The sequence below is a fragment of the Notechis scutatus genome, chromosome 1 (assembly GCF_049901735.1).
Source record: "Notechis scutatus isolate UNSWTSFEM ecotype Mainland chromosome 1, rNotScu1.2, whole genome shotgun sequence".
Taxonomy (NCBI): domain Eukaryota; kingdom Metazoa; phylum Chordata; class Lepidosauria; order Squamata; family Elapidae; genus Notechis; species Notechis scutatus.
Genome location: NC_142009.1, coordinates 207,231,142 through 207,246,135, shown reverse-complemented (window position 1 = coordinate 207,246,135; position 14,994 = coordinate 207,231,142). Strand labels below are relative to the sequence as shown.

General features: G+C 36.0%; 1 protein-coding gene across 1 annotated transcript in view; it reads right to left on the bottom strand.

The window, feature by feature from the left end:
• LRP1B (LDL receptor related protein 1B) overlaps positions 1-14,994 on the bottom strand; it is a 702,645-nt gene that overhangs the window by 437,926 nt on the left and 249,725 nt on the right. The window contains exon 4 of the mRNA XM_087955711.1: positions 1,376-1,495. Coding sequence (XP_087811837.1) covers positions 1,376-1,495 — 120 coding nt within the window. The remainder of the gene's footprint in view (positions 1-1,375; positions 1,496-14,994) is intronic.

Here is a 14,994-nt window from a genome sequence, read left to right as displayed (position 1 = left end):
AAGATTGATGTTTGCCCTCTCAAGGAGCTGTGACCATTACCGCAATAATGAATATCTCTGGAGATTCTTAGTCATCCAGGTCATCTTCAGGTGAGAACTGAAGAAATTTCTTGAATAAGAAGGGAAATGTCTTCAAGCAAAAACAAAGAAAGTCCAGTTGCCTTTTGAAAAAGCACCTTTGGGATACAACAATGAATACTAACTCTATTGAAAGACTGAAAGATGAAGGTTGAAACTAATGAAAACAGAGATAATGTATGTTTGTATCTTTAAAAAAGGAAAAGGCTGTAATAGATATGAGTAAAAGCAAATGCAGGTAATTGATCACAATTTTAAAAGTATATTGATATTGATATTGTGGAGGTGATGAATAACTGTTGTGGTTCACTGGCAGCCTGTGCAAATGGCAGTGGATTTGGACAGTGAGGAAGAATGGGGACCAGTCCAGGAGTCTGGGAGGACTCGGGTCCTGTGTCCGATGCAGAGATGGGGCCAGGGACCATCTGGGAGTTGTGTGCTGACTCCGGAGCCTCCATAATCTGGCAGCAGGAAGACAGAGGAACAAGGGGAGCCTGTTCCCAGTGTGTGTGTGCACAGAGCTGCTAGAAGGCAAGAGCAGCTAAGACAAAAGGGGTGACTCAGGAGTAAGACTTGGAGGTGATTGCCCTTCCCCTAAGGTATAAAGGAAGTGCAAAGGTAGAGAAACCTTTGCAGGAAGCAAAGTTGTTCGCTCCGTTCGGATTAAACCTTGAAGCTCTGTGTGGACTTTGTACTTCTGTTGGTTTTTTACAGTTTGGTTTTTTTACAATTAATTTGGCACTTTAGTTGTTGGCAGCAATTCAAAAAGATAAAGGTGGGTGCTTATCTTGAGGGACTGTTTGGGACTCATTACGGGCTGGGAATGAACATAATTCCCAGCACTGAAATAAAACAAGAGTTGTTTGGACTAAGTGTGTGCTTAATTACAGTCTCAGGAAGCCTTGGTCAGAACAATAACTGGCAGGAAAGGCATAGTTCCAGGTATGAATAAAAAGGCTTACAGTGTAAATTAGGCTGTGTGAACTGATATCATCTAAATGGTTGTGATCTGGGGAAAAATGCAGGAATGTTAGTTGCGTGTTACATGCCAGTAAACATTTACAATGAAAAAAAAACAGGATTTGTTCTGGTGAAAAATGTGCAACATTCTGAATGAGATCCCAGGGAAGAAATGGATGGATTGGTGGGAGCAAGACAAGAGAATATAGAAAAAGCATTGGGCAAGTTCTCCTGAAATCAAGTTTACATACCACCACCATCCCCAATCTGTATAGTTCACTAAATGCCAGCTTTCCTACAATTTTTAGAATAATACTGTATAATATGGTTACTCTACCTTGGCAGGTTTTTCCATCTCTGCCAACTTCGTATCCTTCCTCACAATAACATCTAGATTCGTTCATGGACATGGCACACTTGTATTGGCACTGCATTTGTTCACATTTGGGTAGCAATTCTGCAAGAGAAGACAATACACCATTAAAAGAAATATATTATGGCAGAAAAAAAATCAGAAGTAAAGTGGACTTCACTTAAATAGTGATATATAATTTCCTTGTTTGCAAGCCTTAAGAAAATACTGCTGCCAAGCACTAAACTCCTTCATATATGGGCTATATATTTAAAAATAACAAGGTGACACGTCTATTCTATTCTATTCTATTCTATTCTATTCTATTCTATTCTATTCTATTCTATTCTATTCTATTCTATTCTATTCTATTCTATTCATTCCCTTCCTTCCTTCCTTCCTTCCTTCCTTCCTTCCCTCCCTCCCTCCCTCCCTCCCTCCCTCCTTCCTTCCTTCCTTCCTTCCTTCCTTCCTTCCTTCCTTCCTTCCTTCCTTTTGAAGTTAAATTATTATTTTAGAGCTGTATAAGCTGAATTGTGGCAGGAGAATGCTGCAAAAGAAGGGTTAAAAAACTTTAAATTGAACTAATTCTAGGCAGCTCAACTGTTCCCAGAATGGGATGATGGCAGTAAATCAAACCAAAGTGAAGATCTTCCTGCCAGGTTACCCATTTAACCTGTGGTAAATAGTAAATCTTTCTCTTCAGTCTCATTTTGAGAACAGCCACTCAGTTTCCATGAGGGTGTTCTGCTGGTGGTGGAGACTTACATCAGTTAACTCTTGCTAGTAGAAAAGGCTGCAGTTTCTGCCACAATCCTTTCACTTCGTCAGTTTCTATAAGCTTTGCCTTTCTATTTTTGTACCTTACTTCCTTCTCAGTGGTTGTCAACTAACTTTTCCTTTTATTCATATTTTTTCCTTAATATTTTGTCCTTTCTCTAACTGAGCACTTGGTAATCTCACAGGATAATCTCACAGGACAAAAAAAATACCCAATCATTACCTATGCACATAATCACCTAGTTTTGCTTTGTTTTTGCATGCGTTGAGAAATTGCTTGTATACGTGCAAGATGTCATATCACAAAACAGTTTTGAAAATGGTTTATCCTAGATAAAGAAATCATAAATCAGATATCTGTTGCAGAGGAAGCTTATCCTGGAATGTTTTGAGACAGATAAATTTAAACTTCAATAATTTCCACTCTGAACCCTGCTTCTCAGACTTTTTTTTTTTCAGATAAGGAAGGTTGAATACTGCTAAAATTTTTCAAGATAGATCTCCAAAACTCTATATAGATAATTGGCTTGATTACAAAAGTCTCAATTTTCTATTCTCTATTTTAGGACCACAGAAACTAAGCCAATTCTCTGTGTTAATAATCTTCAATAAGCAGAGTCTAAGGTTATAGAATAGAAGCAAACTGCATTCTTCTAATATATAGCAGTAAGAGCTTCATGTGTCTAACCAATGCAATCTGGCCCAGATCTTCACTAGGATATCTTTGCCATTGTCTCCACCATCAATGGCATCCAATGGAGACAGTCACATCGATCAAAAGCATGATCAGAGATCCAAGTTGTGTTGGCCCAGGAGATTGGAGCCCATATTGGTACAGTCTCCTTTGGAAATCCATTTCTGGAAACTTGGTCAGTGTCAGTATATCTAGTTTATAGCCAATCCATCTCTAACCTTTTCAACATACCAAACAAAACATTCACACATACAGTAAGCCTGAACTACATAACATTCACTCTTGAAACTGTATTAAAAAAAAGTTAATTAGTTGAAAGTCAATGACCTGGCTATTAAAACTAAGAATCTCCAAATAAAATTAATTGCTAAAAAAGCAATTAATTTCATACACCCCCCAGAATCAGAGAAAAGAATATTCAGCTTTTTGTAACAATTAGGCTTTTTTAAAATTAACTTTCAGAAGGTTATGAGAGAAGGGGCCATCCTTGCTTTATGGGGAAGTTGTTCTGTACAAGTGGAGCTCCCACAGAACATGGAGTTGAACAGAGCTAGTAATCAAATGCATATATTTCACATCAAAAGTAAAACGAAATACCATAAATATAAGTACTAATAATCATGGAATCTAAAGGCAACCAGTCGAAGGAAGTTACAATCAATATAGCTGCCTTGGTCTTCAGAAAAAAGGTGCTTTCCAAGCAAAGCAGATGCTAATGGAAAAATGAAATTGTGGGGGAAACGAAGCAAAAAAATCAGAAGGGTTTTCAAGGTAACAAGTCCACTCACCAGCTACACTAACACAACTCTCCATTAGCCAATGGGTAGATTGAACTAATGGGGCTTTGGAATGGGCTAGCCCACCCATTAGCTAACGTAGCCCCATGTTACCAAAAGATAGATTGCGACACCTGGATTTTTGATAAACTAACATAACTTCATATTAGCCAACAAGTGGATTGAGCCAATAGAATCATTCTATTTTACTGCAAATTGAATTTTGCACTCAATATCTTTTTCTAGATGGAGTACTTTTCAGTTTAGATTCTGTGCTGTTCCATTTTGAATATATAGTGTTAAGATTTCATTTTGCAGGAATTCATCTGCAGTGAATCTATGATTGGGTAAGTGATGGCTCCAAATCTGATGTTGTAGCAGGCCTCCAAATTCTTTAAACCAGTTCTGAAGCTAAAGTTTTGACTTTTTATTGATGACAGTTCAGTAAGTCTTACGTAGGTAATTATAACCTTGAACAGTCATTAAATGATCAGTGGTAAGTTAAGGACTTAATATTTGAGCTTTAACACCCAAACCCCAATCCAATGGGTTCAGTAGCTAACTTAATATTGCAGCTTTAGCACTAAAATGTATTATAGAAATAGTTCTGTTTGCTTAATTGCTGATATGTATTGTTCTTTCTGGATCTCTTTTATTCATAATACCTATATACATATTTTTTTCTTGTTGACATGTAAACCATCCAGAGTCATTGTGGAGTTAAAAATACTTAACTAACAAAAGAAACTGGAACTACATTCACACATAGCATTAAATATGGATGTGATTCAGAGGTGGTATTCAGCAGGTTCTGACTAGTTTTGGAGAACCGATAGCGGAAATTTTGAGTAGTTTGGAGAACCGGCAAATACCACCTCTGACTGGCCCCACCCCCATCTATTCTCTGCCTCCTGAGTTTCAGCTGATTGCTTTTGTTGCCCTGCACAGGAGAATGAAGCAGGAAAGAAGATTGGCGGGATGAGGAGGGAATGGGATTTTGCAGTAACCTTCCCCTGCCACATCCACCAAGCCATGCCCACCAAGCCACGCCCATAGAAACGGTAGTAAAATTTTGTGATTCCCACCACTGAGGTGATTAACTGAAGAAACTTTCTATGGGTGGGCTCACACAAGTTGTTGTGCCTAACTGAAGGCTGGAATAGATGTTCCATGATTTTATACGTCAAACAGAGAAAACAATAGAGGCTAACTAGAAGAAGAAACAGGTGGCGGTAACCCTTTTCCTCAGGATGAAACCAAGACAACCCTTCGTCTACCTTTCTTCCTCATACATAATGTAACATAGATTAAATTAAGGAGTCCCCAGCTGATAATATCCCAGTTACAACTTCTGTAATCAGGTTTCAGGTTCTTAGATAAAATGTTCCCTTAACAGGGAAGGTAATAGATTAACAAGTAAAACAGTGGGGGTTTTGCATCTCATTCTTATGCATCCCATGCCTCAGGTCCTCTGGCCCTTCTATGTATCACCCCCTTCATTTAAAGTGACTAGAGCTAGAATTGTATAGCTCTTCTGGGAACTGATTAATGTATCAGCTTTTCCACAATACTGCAAACGTTTCTCACATTCATTTTACAAAACCAGCTAGATCTGAACTGTGTTTCCCTTTCCTTTCCTTTCACCCTTTCCTTTCTCTTCCCTTTCCTTTTGCAATCTCCTGCTCCAAAGTGCATTACTCAATCATCTGTTGTTCTGCTAAATTGCTTCAATGGGTAAAATGCTACTTTAGACAGCTGGTTGGGCCTGTCTGTTGGTAGTGCTGGCACCAAGACTATTATTTCATAGAATTCTCCTAGGTAAAATCACCCATCCTTTATATTTCACCGAATTAAGACTGCAATCCCAACAGAACACTTGGGGGCAGATCTAGATTTATACCGAGTGTGCTTATACTATTCCTATATTTCATTGCAAGCTAAAATGCTCTTGACTACAATGTATTCTGTTATTCTTCCAACACTATCCTACACTGTAGTTAAACATTACAGTTAATAAAGTACGTTGTTGCCTTACACTGCAACATAAGAATATGACAATTTTCTTAATTTTAACAGACTGCCTTACCTTCAATGTATACATTCATGTTTTCCTTTTCTAGATAACATATGCTTATATCTTTTGCGACAAAAAGAGAACGGAAAAGAATCAGATGTATATTTCTAAATATAATCTTAAGTAATGCACCAGAAATTATATACTGTATGCCACAGAGGCATATATGGAATAAAGTAAGCCACAAGTTTGCCCAATAAATTTTGTAAAATGCAGCATATTATCAATCTACTTTCGATGACAGATGATGGATGGATAGCTATGTCTCTAATTCAGTGGCATCCCATTTCACATGCAAATATGTATATTTTTTGTTGTTAGTGATATTAAGGGAATTTAAATTATGAGTGATGAAGTACCCTGAGTTCGGGATGAATTTTCTATTAACGGTGCAGTGTTATACAAATTCAGTAAGCCTACTGAATGACCTTTGGCCACATTCCCAGGTAGATGCCTATAACAGAAGTCTCCAACCTTGGCAACTTTAAGATTTGTGGACTTCAACTCCCAGAATTCCCCAGCCAGCCTGGAAATTGGGTTGCCATGGTTGGAGACTTCTGGCATATAGGATGGTCTTTTAAATCTGGATTTAATCTAATATACTGGAAAGGGGGGGGGGGGAAATCTACAAGAACTGACAACTCAATCCTTTTCGGTCCTTTGAAACAATGTGCATGGAACATAAATATTGAATATTGAATTGAATACAAAATTAATGTTCACATTGTATATAATATTTTCGTCTGTGCTAAATACCATTTGGATGAACATAGGTGATTGTTAAGGTGCTGCTTTGAACTGTGGTTCTCTTGTTCTTCTAGTTACTTTTACATTCTATCGTGAGGCATGCTGGACAAGTAAGAATTTTATTGCAGCACTTTTCTTCTGTTTTAAAATAACCGAGGCATCATTTTTCACTATACAAGGCAATCATTCACTCAGCTTCTGCCCTTGAAGCCTTCCAAAGGATAAGTGACTTTAAGGCAGGTTGCTAATACAGGTTTTCCACAGCAATCATATTATAACAGTGCACCATACATACCCTAATATCATTTGTATATTCAGAATTGCAGTTCTATGGATCTGAAATTGATTGCATCTATTCACTTACTTTTTATTATTCCGCAGTGATACACTGATGTCTAGACTCTAGAGGTAGCTTTTCTCACACATTATAAATTTTCTATTTTCCAGGTATATTTCTTTTGCAGATTAGGCGGTATAATTTAATTTGCCCTAAAGCTTTATTTTATTTTTTTACTTCTTTCTCCAATATAGGCCTCTCTTGTTTGGTTTCTTGACAGCAAAGGATACTATGATTGATAGAATTCAATTGCTGGTTCGAAATACATGTAGGCAGTTGTTATTTTATGTTTGTTGGCCTTCTCTATGAGATTTACCTACTGTTCAATGAAAAAAAATAAGAAAGCTGTAATGATCTCTGGTCGCACACCTGGTCCTATAACTCTGTCACGGCATACATACCATGGAGACCAGAAATGGAGAACTGAATTGAGATTCATGTGCTTGCTTAGCCATAGTTGTGCAGAGTCAAAGGCCAATGCGGTAGCAAATGATTCAAATTTCAGATAATGTGAAATACATGAACAAGACAGATGTGCTCTATTATTGTCTGAATAAGTTATAAACTTGGGCTAGCAGGGTAATTACTTTGCTCATTTCCACTTTCTCCCCAATGTTTCCAGATGCATTCAGTTTACCGTGCTATCTCTTCCTTGCATGTAAATTAAATAAGTGTCCATCCGTTAGTTGTTCTGGTTTTTATTTTCTATCCTGTGGCCCTAGACGGGTCTTCCAGAGGAAAGTTGAGATATCTATTTTTTTTTCTTTTCCTTAAATTCAGTTTTGGACTTAATTAGCTTGCTTAGCTTATGCTCTCCATTTTAAACTGCTCCATGTATACACTACAGGTAGTCCTTGACTTACAACAGTTTCCTTAGTGGCTATTTGACTTATGACTGCCTTTTGAAGGTTTCAGCATCCCCATGGTCACGTGAACAAAACTCAGACGCTTGACAACTGACTCATATCTATGACAGCTGCAGTGTCCTAGGTCATGTGATCCCTTTCTGAGATCTTCTAACAGGCAAAAGCAATGGGGAAGCCAGATTCACTTAACAACCATGTGACTAACTTAACCAATGCAGTGATTCACTTAACAACTGTGATAAGAAAGGTTGTAAAATGGAGAAGACTCACTTGACAAGTGTCACACTTAGCAATAAACAATTTGGGCTCAATGACTAGCTGTATTTGTCTTTTTGTCATGACTGCCACAATTATGGAGTACAAATTGTCAAATAAGCATTAAAAATATTCGTAGTTAGAAGCATTTTGTACCAACAACACAAATAACAGGAAAGGAAAAGAGCCAATTTGATTAAAAGGAAAAAAAAAAAAAAAAGGAAAAGCAGGAAAAGAACATTTTGCTATGGACACTGTCAGAAGCTGAAAGCTAGTTCCCAAACTATCATAAATTTACAAATAAATTAGAGAAACAATAATTAATCAATTGATTCTCAAATACTGGTTTAGTTTTGGAGTGAACCTGCTTCTTGCTGATCCCCATATCAGCAACTTTCCTTTTTATTTTTGTACTCAAGTTGTCAGCTGAGATGTTCCCATATTATCCTCTTTGAAGAAAGAACAATGTAGATATGGAAATATTGGATCTAAACTTTTCCCGAGAAATTATTATATTCAAGCTTTCTCATCTTATAACATATTAACAATTTAGAAGTGGAAAACTGTTCTTATATGAACCATACAGAAAGTGCCATTAAAAACAGTGAACTTTGGAAGGAAATATTTATAGCTCAGGATTGAATTGTGGAATCCTTGGTGCTCTGTGAGTTTGGTTGTTTGCTAAATGACATTTCATTACCCAACTCAGTAACATCATCCATGCTACAAGGGAATGGGGTTTGCTCTCTCTTTATATACTATACAGTGGTTTGCCCTGTCCATATTGGTGGCAGTGGTCCTGATAGTTCCTTGATTAGGCTATTAACTTTTTTGTCTGAGATTTGGTGTTTCTTTATGAGGGTATTGCTTACTTCCTGATTGTTGGTCTAGTGTTAAACTCTGCTCATCTGGGTGTTGATTGCTGGTGAGGAGGTATTTTGATCTTTTCGTTTCCTTTTTGGCTTTTTGATAGTGCCTTTTGAATGGGATAGATGTTATTTATCTCCATGTGCATGTTGATGGCTGAATTTTACAGTGAATTTTACTTCTGAGTAAATATATACAACAGGCCATTAATAGGTATTTTTATTAGCAAACTGAGAGCAAAATGTTTGTTTAATTAAATTTTTAAAAAATTGAGTGATTTCTTTATTAAGATTATAACATATTCTTAGATAAATTAATTCAATAGCCTTGCACTGGTATTAATAGTGTTTTAAAGATTTATTTTTATTTTGAATAATGCTTGAGTTTTATGAACAGGTACTCATCTTAAACTTGTCTGGAAATATAAATTATTAATTAAATTATCCCCAGAGTTAATTAATATATTACATAATTTACTCAAGGTCATAATCAAAGTCTTGGTATGTACTCAAAGAAAATACTTTTTTTAAATCATTAGATAGCTTTACTAGATACAATTGTTATACTATTTGTAAATATCCAGTCATTTGCTTACCAGCATGGGAACATATGTGCATACATTTAGAATAAGGATTGTTTGGGTAACAATAGTGCTAAGAGTAATGTTAGCAAAGAATAATGCATTAAGTTTCATAGTGTACTTTCTTTCAAACAATAACATATTCATTTCCTATTCTACTTCCTTTCACAAAACATGTTTTGACTATGTTGTAATGTCATAAGGCTCAAGAACAAATTCTTGACTTCCGGTTTGGGCTTCTTCGGCAACGGACCGAAACCTGCGATTGTGCGCGGTTTCAATCCATGCTCACCACTGGAGTGCCTCGATCCTTTGGATTCGGGGTTGAGCCACCCCATAGAGGTGGCGAAGAGGGGAGAGTCTGCTAGCTGAGGGGAGCCGCATCTTTCCTTCTCAGCTGGCCATTACTCCCTTTCCCGAAGACAGTTGCAGCAGTGGTCAGGAATGGCCACCTCACAGAAGAATCCGACTGGACAAGATTGAGCAGAAGGAAGACAAAAGGGAGAGCTTGACAGACCAGGCTAAGCAGAGATAATATCTAAGCAAGGTACCCTGGAATTAAAAGTATTAAGAGTGTTATCCCTAAAAGAAGATTTTTAAAGTGGCGGAGAAGAGAGAAAAGGAGGGGGGAAATCCTTCTTTCTCTTTCTTATATTGACAGTTACAATCGGCTTTGAATGTTAAAAAGAAGAAATCTAAGTAAGAAATTTGTGATAATTTATTTTGACACTAACAGGCAATTTTAAGCTGAAATTAAAGTGTCAAAAGCAAAATAAATTTCTGGATACTCCTAAAGCCCTTAAAAGGAGAAGAGTGGAGGAAAAAGGGTGGAACTTGGAAAGAATCAGAGAGTGCCACCTGGAAACAAAAGGGATTAACAGTGAAACTTTAAAAAGACTTCCAAAGGATACATTGTAACTGAAATTTTATTAAAAGATAACAGAACCCACAGAAAGGAAAAGTTGAAGAAAGAAGAAAGAATAAACAGTTTTGGATTACTTGGTGATTTTTAGAACATTGGGTGTTGGATTTTTAATTAAAGTCAATCGGGTGTTTGTTTAAAAGTGTTTAAAATGGCAGTACTCCTAGAGGAATTAAAAATGGAACTTTAAAAAATGAAAAAAGAGGCACAAGCAGGAGAAGGATCTTTTGGCTTCAAATTTCAATTCCTAGAAATGGAGATTTTGAACTATGAAAAACAACGAGAAACACTTGAAGAGCAAGAAGAAGGGTTGGACAAAAAAGAAGCCATCTTTAATGATCAAATAATGCAATGGGGGTAAAATGGAAAACGGGGGGAAGAGTTAAAAATCTAAAATTTGAGGAAACAACTGAAAAAAGAATAGTTTGAAAAATAAACACAACAGTAAGGAGAAGCAGAAAAGAGAATCACAGAAAGAAGAATTAGAGAGAGGTGGGACAAAAAGGGGAATGAGAAAAAGGGGGGAAGATAAAAAGGAAAAGAAGTTATAAGGGACAAAAACAGGAAATAAACAGGGGAAATGTATAAGGATTAAAAGTATTAGCTTATTTAAAAGACACAGAAATAATGGTTAAATCAAATTAAAAGTGAGAATTCTGCAAGGGTACAAAAGATACTGTTGCTATAGTAGAAATAGTAATGAGCTAGAAATGAAACAGGTGATTAAATTATAAGATAAAATTGGTATTGTCATGTAATGGTATGCTTACTAATAATTAAATGTAATAACGAGAGAAAGGGAATAAAGGTAAAAGAAGCTGAAATAAGAAGAAGGAATGGAAATATTTTAATTGTTCTTAAAGATTTATAAAACATAATTGAAAAGAAATGTGAAGATTTATAATGAAATCAATACCAGTTGTTAGGATGAATTTGAATAGAATAACTATTTTGTATACTATTTTTATATATATTCTTTTCTATTTTTTAGAATCTTGTGTGTATTTCTAAGGAAAAGTACCAAGCTGAATTCGGTTGATAAGAGCTATATGATATAAAATAGATATTAGAAACTGAATGTTATAATTGTATAATGTATAAATTAAATGTTTAATGAGATTTGAAATGACAAAAAATTATAAGATTTAAAGGTGCTACACTCTATTTGGCAATTATAGGGGGAATCTTGCTTTTTAATGCCTGGAAGGGGAGGGAAATATCCTTTTCCCTCTCTCTTTCGGGATGATGATGGAAAAGAATATATGAAATTGTAAACAGGACAGACAAAAGTACAAGTATAATGAATAGAAAGATATAGAAATTTAGGAAAAGAAATGTAACTGGATTAGAAAGAAATGAGATAAATATAAAAGAAGGTTAAGGAAAGTAAGGGAAGGAAAAAATTATTGAGAAATTGATAAAATGGTGATAAGATATGAAACTGAATATATAACATGAATATGTAATTGAGATTATGTCTGTTTGGAGATGTGATAACCTGGAATCATGCTGTTCTCAAAAAAGATGTTTTATCTGTTATTATGTTTTGTAAGAAACCAATAATACTTTTATAAAAAAAAGAACAAATTCTTGAGTAAAGCTAATTAGTACTTTTCCATGTATGCAGAATATTAAGAACTTTCCCCTCATTTTACCATTATAAAATCTACACATTTATTTTCTTTGTACTTGCAGTGCCCACAGAATTATAAATGACAAAAACAAACATTTTCCTCTGACTACCCTAACACTGGAACATGCCAGGGTTTTCCTCTCCATCCAATGAGAACAACTTTTAAAGATCTTCTTGGTGTTTTCAGGAAGACTGGGACAGATATTTTGGAATCCAAAGCTTGATGCCCTTTACCCCAAAGTTATAATCAACCATTAATTAAATGTTCTGGATTTTTTTTAAAAAAAGAAGTGTATTGTTATCAGTGAATATCAATTCCAACTTCTCCCTCGTGACTTGAATTTGAGTTTCTTGAAAACCAACTTACACAGAAGACTCATCATTTCATTCAAAGGCAACATTCCTTTTGGGAGAATATATATCACAAACAAACAATAAATGCAAACAATAAATGCAAGCAAATATACCAATCATTAGAACAAATCAACTAATAATAGAAGGAAATTTGTTGGGGATAATCAAAAGACACAATTTAAGAAAACAGATTTTGACTTGAAGACTTATTTGTGCAGATCTACAGTAAAAACTCTACAATTATTTATCATGTCTCCTTTCCATGTGTTATTATTAAGGACTGGATCCCAAGTTATATTCTGAATTACAAAAGACTGGGCTTCAAGAAATGAAATGTATTTGTGTAATGCTAGTGAGAAATAATCTAATTTCTCATTATTTTCAAGTTACCAGCCTTTCTAATGTTATCTAGCCTTGCTCGTAATGCATCCAAATGGCAAAAATTGTCACTCTTTGAGCCCAAAGCTGCAAATTGGTCCTCCTTGGCCTTTTTCTAATCAATGTTTACTTTTTACTTCATCAATTCTTCCACATCCTCCCAGAATCAGTTTATGAAACAGCAGTGTTGTGAGGGATGGGGGATAAAAAGTCAGTGCTAAGTATCTGGGTTCTGGGAAGTTCCTAAACTTAGGGTCTCTGAATTTCCATTTCCATAGCAGTCTCCCAGATATACTTGTGTATATTTTGGGGATCTTCCTATAATACTCCTATCAGACATTCAGCTCTGCTCAAGGAATGGATGGTAACAATGGCCTGAAAGGCCTTTGCAAAGCTCCATTTTGTGTATCAGTTGTGCACATTCCTATCATGGGTAGCCCTTGTCTTTGTTATTAATGCTTTGTCACTTCCTGTTTAGACTACTGCAATGCCAGCTATTTGGGGCTGCTCTTGAAAATCACTCAGAAATTGTAGCTGGCCCAAAATTCAGCAGAATAAATAATTATGGCTATATTTTACATAACACCTCTATACCATGTGCTACTCTGGCTTTTAGTAGACTTCTCAATATAATTCATGGTGTTGGTTATTCCCTACAAATACCATCATGTCAAAGGGCTTGGTTATGATTTGTTTCAAATTGTTTCTCATCACCTACAAGGTTTGATAGGGTGGACATACTCTGGGTCCCCTTTATTGATGGCACTACCAATAGTAATAAATGCAGTTCCAAAACAACTGGAGCATCACTTGAATATCATTGGCATTGACAAATTCACCACCAGTCAACTGCAAAAGGGAGCTATACTTGGAACAGCTTACATCCTGCAATAATACCTCTGACACTACCAAATATTAACATCTTCCTGTACCAAGGGCTTGGGAAGGACTTGATAGATCAATGGAAGTGTCAAATCCAGTCTGAATATCTGGCTGATTGTGCAACGAATCATAAAAAAAGACGGCAATTACAGTAATGTCATCAAAACTCCACTTATTTCAATGTGCATGCAATTTACTACACATATAAAAGAACTAACGTTTCCTAAAAGTTCAGAATATTTTTGGAGTTGGGCAGCTTCAAAATCCATTAAAAATTAAATTAATTAAATTTTAATTTTAAAAAGATTATAGTTTGTGAATCCTGCACGTGATGGCCTGTAGATTGTATATTAGAAGGCTTTCCCAAAATTTGATTTAAAATATGGCATATTCTCTGGGAAAGAACAAAAATAATATATTTCCTATTACTTGGCTATAACTATGGCAATTTTTATCACATTGGTTTGAATTTGAGCCACACAATAGATTTTGTCAAACAAACCATGAAATTTAACATTGATTGAGCAAGTGTCATTTTTAATAGTAGTTTGTTTGTTTGCAACAACTCTTCACATACAAGGTATCCTTTCTATTAAAAATATGCCAATATTTAAAAGCTCTAGTTTTCAAAGTTGCCAAATAGCATTGAAGTTCCAAATAATAGTTCATAATCTAAACAGAAAAAAATACCTGGGATGTTAGAATCCTTCCTGGAGAAGCCAACTTTCAAAATACATAAATCAATTTAATATCAAGAATGCATCAATTTGCACAAGTTTCAAAACAGTGTGTTCTCTCTGAAGTCTTCCATTACATCCGGGATCCCCACCTTTTCCCCCCCCCCCGCCCACTGGCGCCGCTCCAACGCTCTGGTGAGCTTTGGGTGAAATGGCTTCTCCGGAAAAGCTCTCGCTAGCGCCCTCTTTTAATGAACCGGCTCGTGAGCTCTACCGGAAAGCTCACCAGAGCCTTTTAAAGATGCGGCCCCCCCCCCCACCCCCCCACAGGCTCTGTTCCATGCCGGGCGACCCTGACATACTCTGTTTAAGATACTTTCAAAATTAAATTCTTTTAAGTTTTTGGTTCATCGCTCTTGGAACTTGTAGTAGAGAAAATGGTGTCAGTAATTGTCACAAATGCTCTATTGATTGCCACTAACTCAGGTAAGGTTAATTGGCTACAGCTCCTTGATATCTGTTTACCATTGACTTCATTGATCACAAACTCCTCCTTGATCAGCTGAAGCTTGAAATTCAATAGGACAGTGGTGGATTGGTTTACTTTTTATTTCAGAGACATTCAGTTAATAGAATCAGAAAGATTCTGCCCTCTTTCATCTAAGATTCACCTCAGAAAGAGCAAGGGTGTATAAGGTGTTACTAAGATTTTTCTGAGTTTTGCATTTGGGCTCCAAATATACCCAACAGAATATACTACTTACCTCTCTTAACTTCTTAAT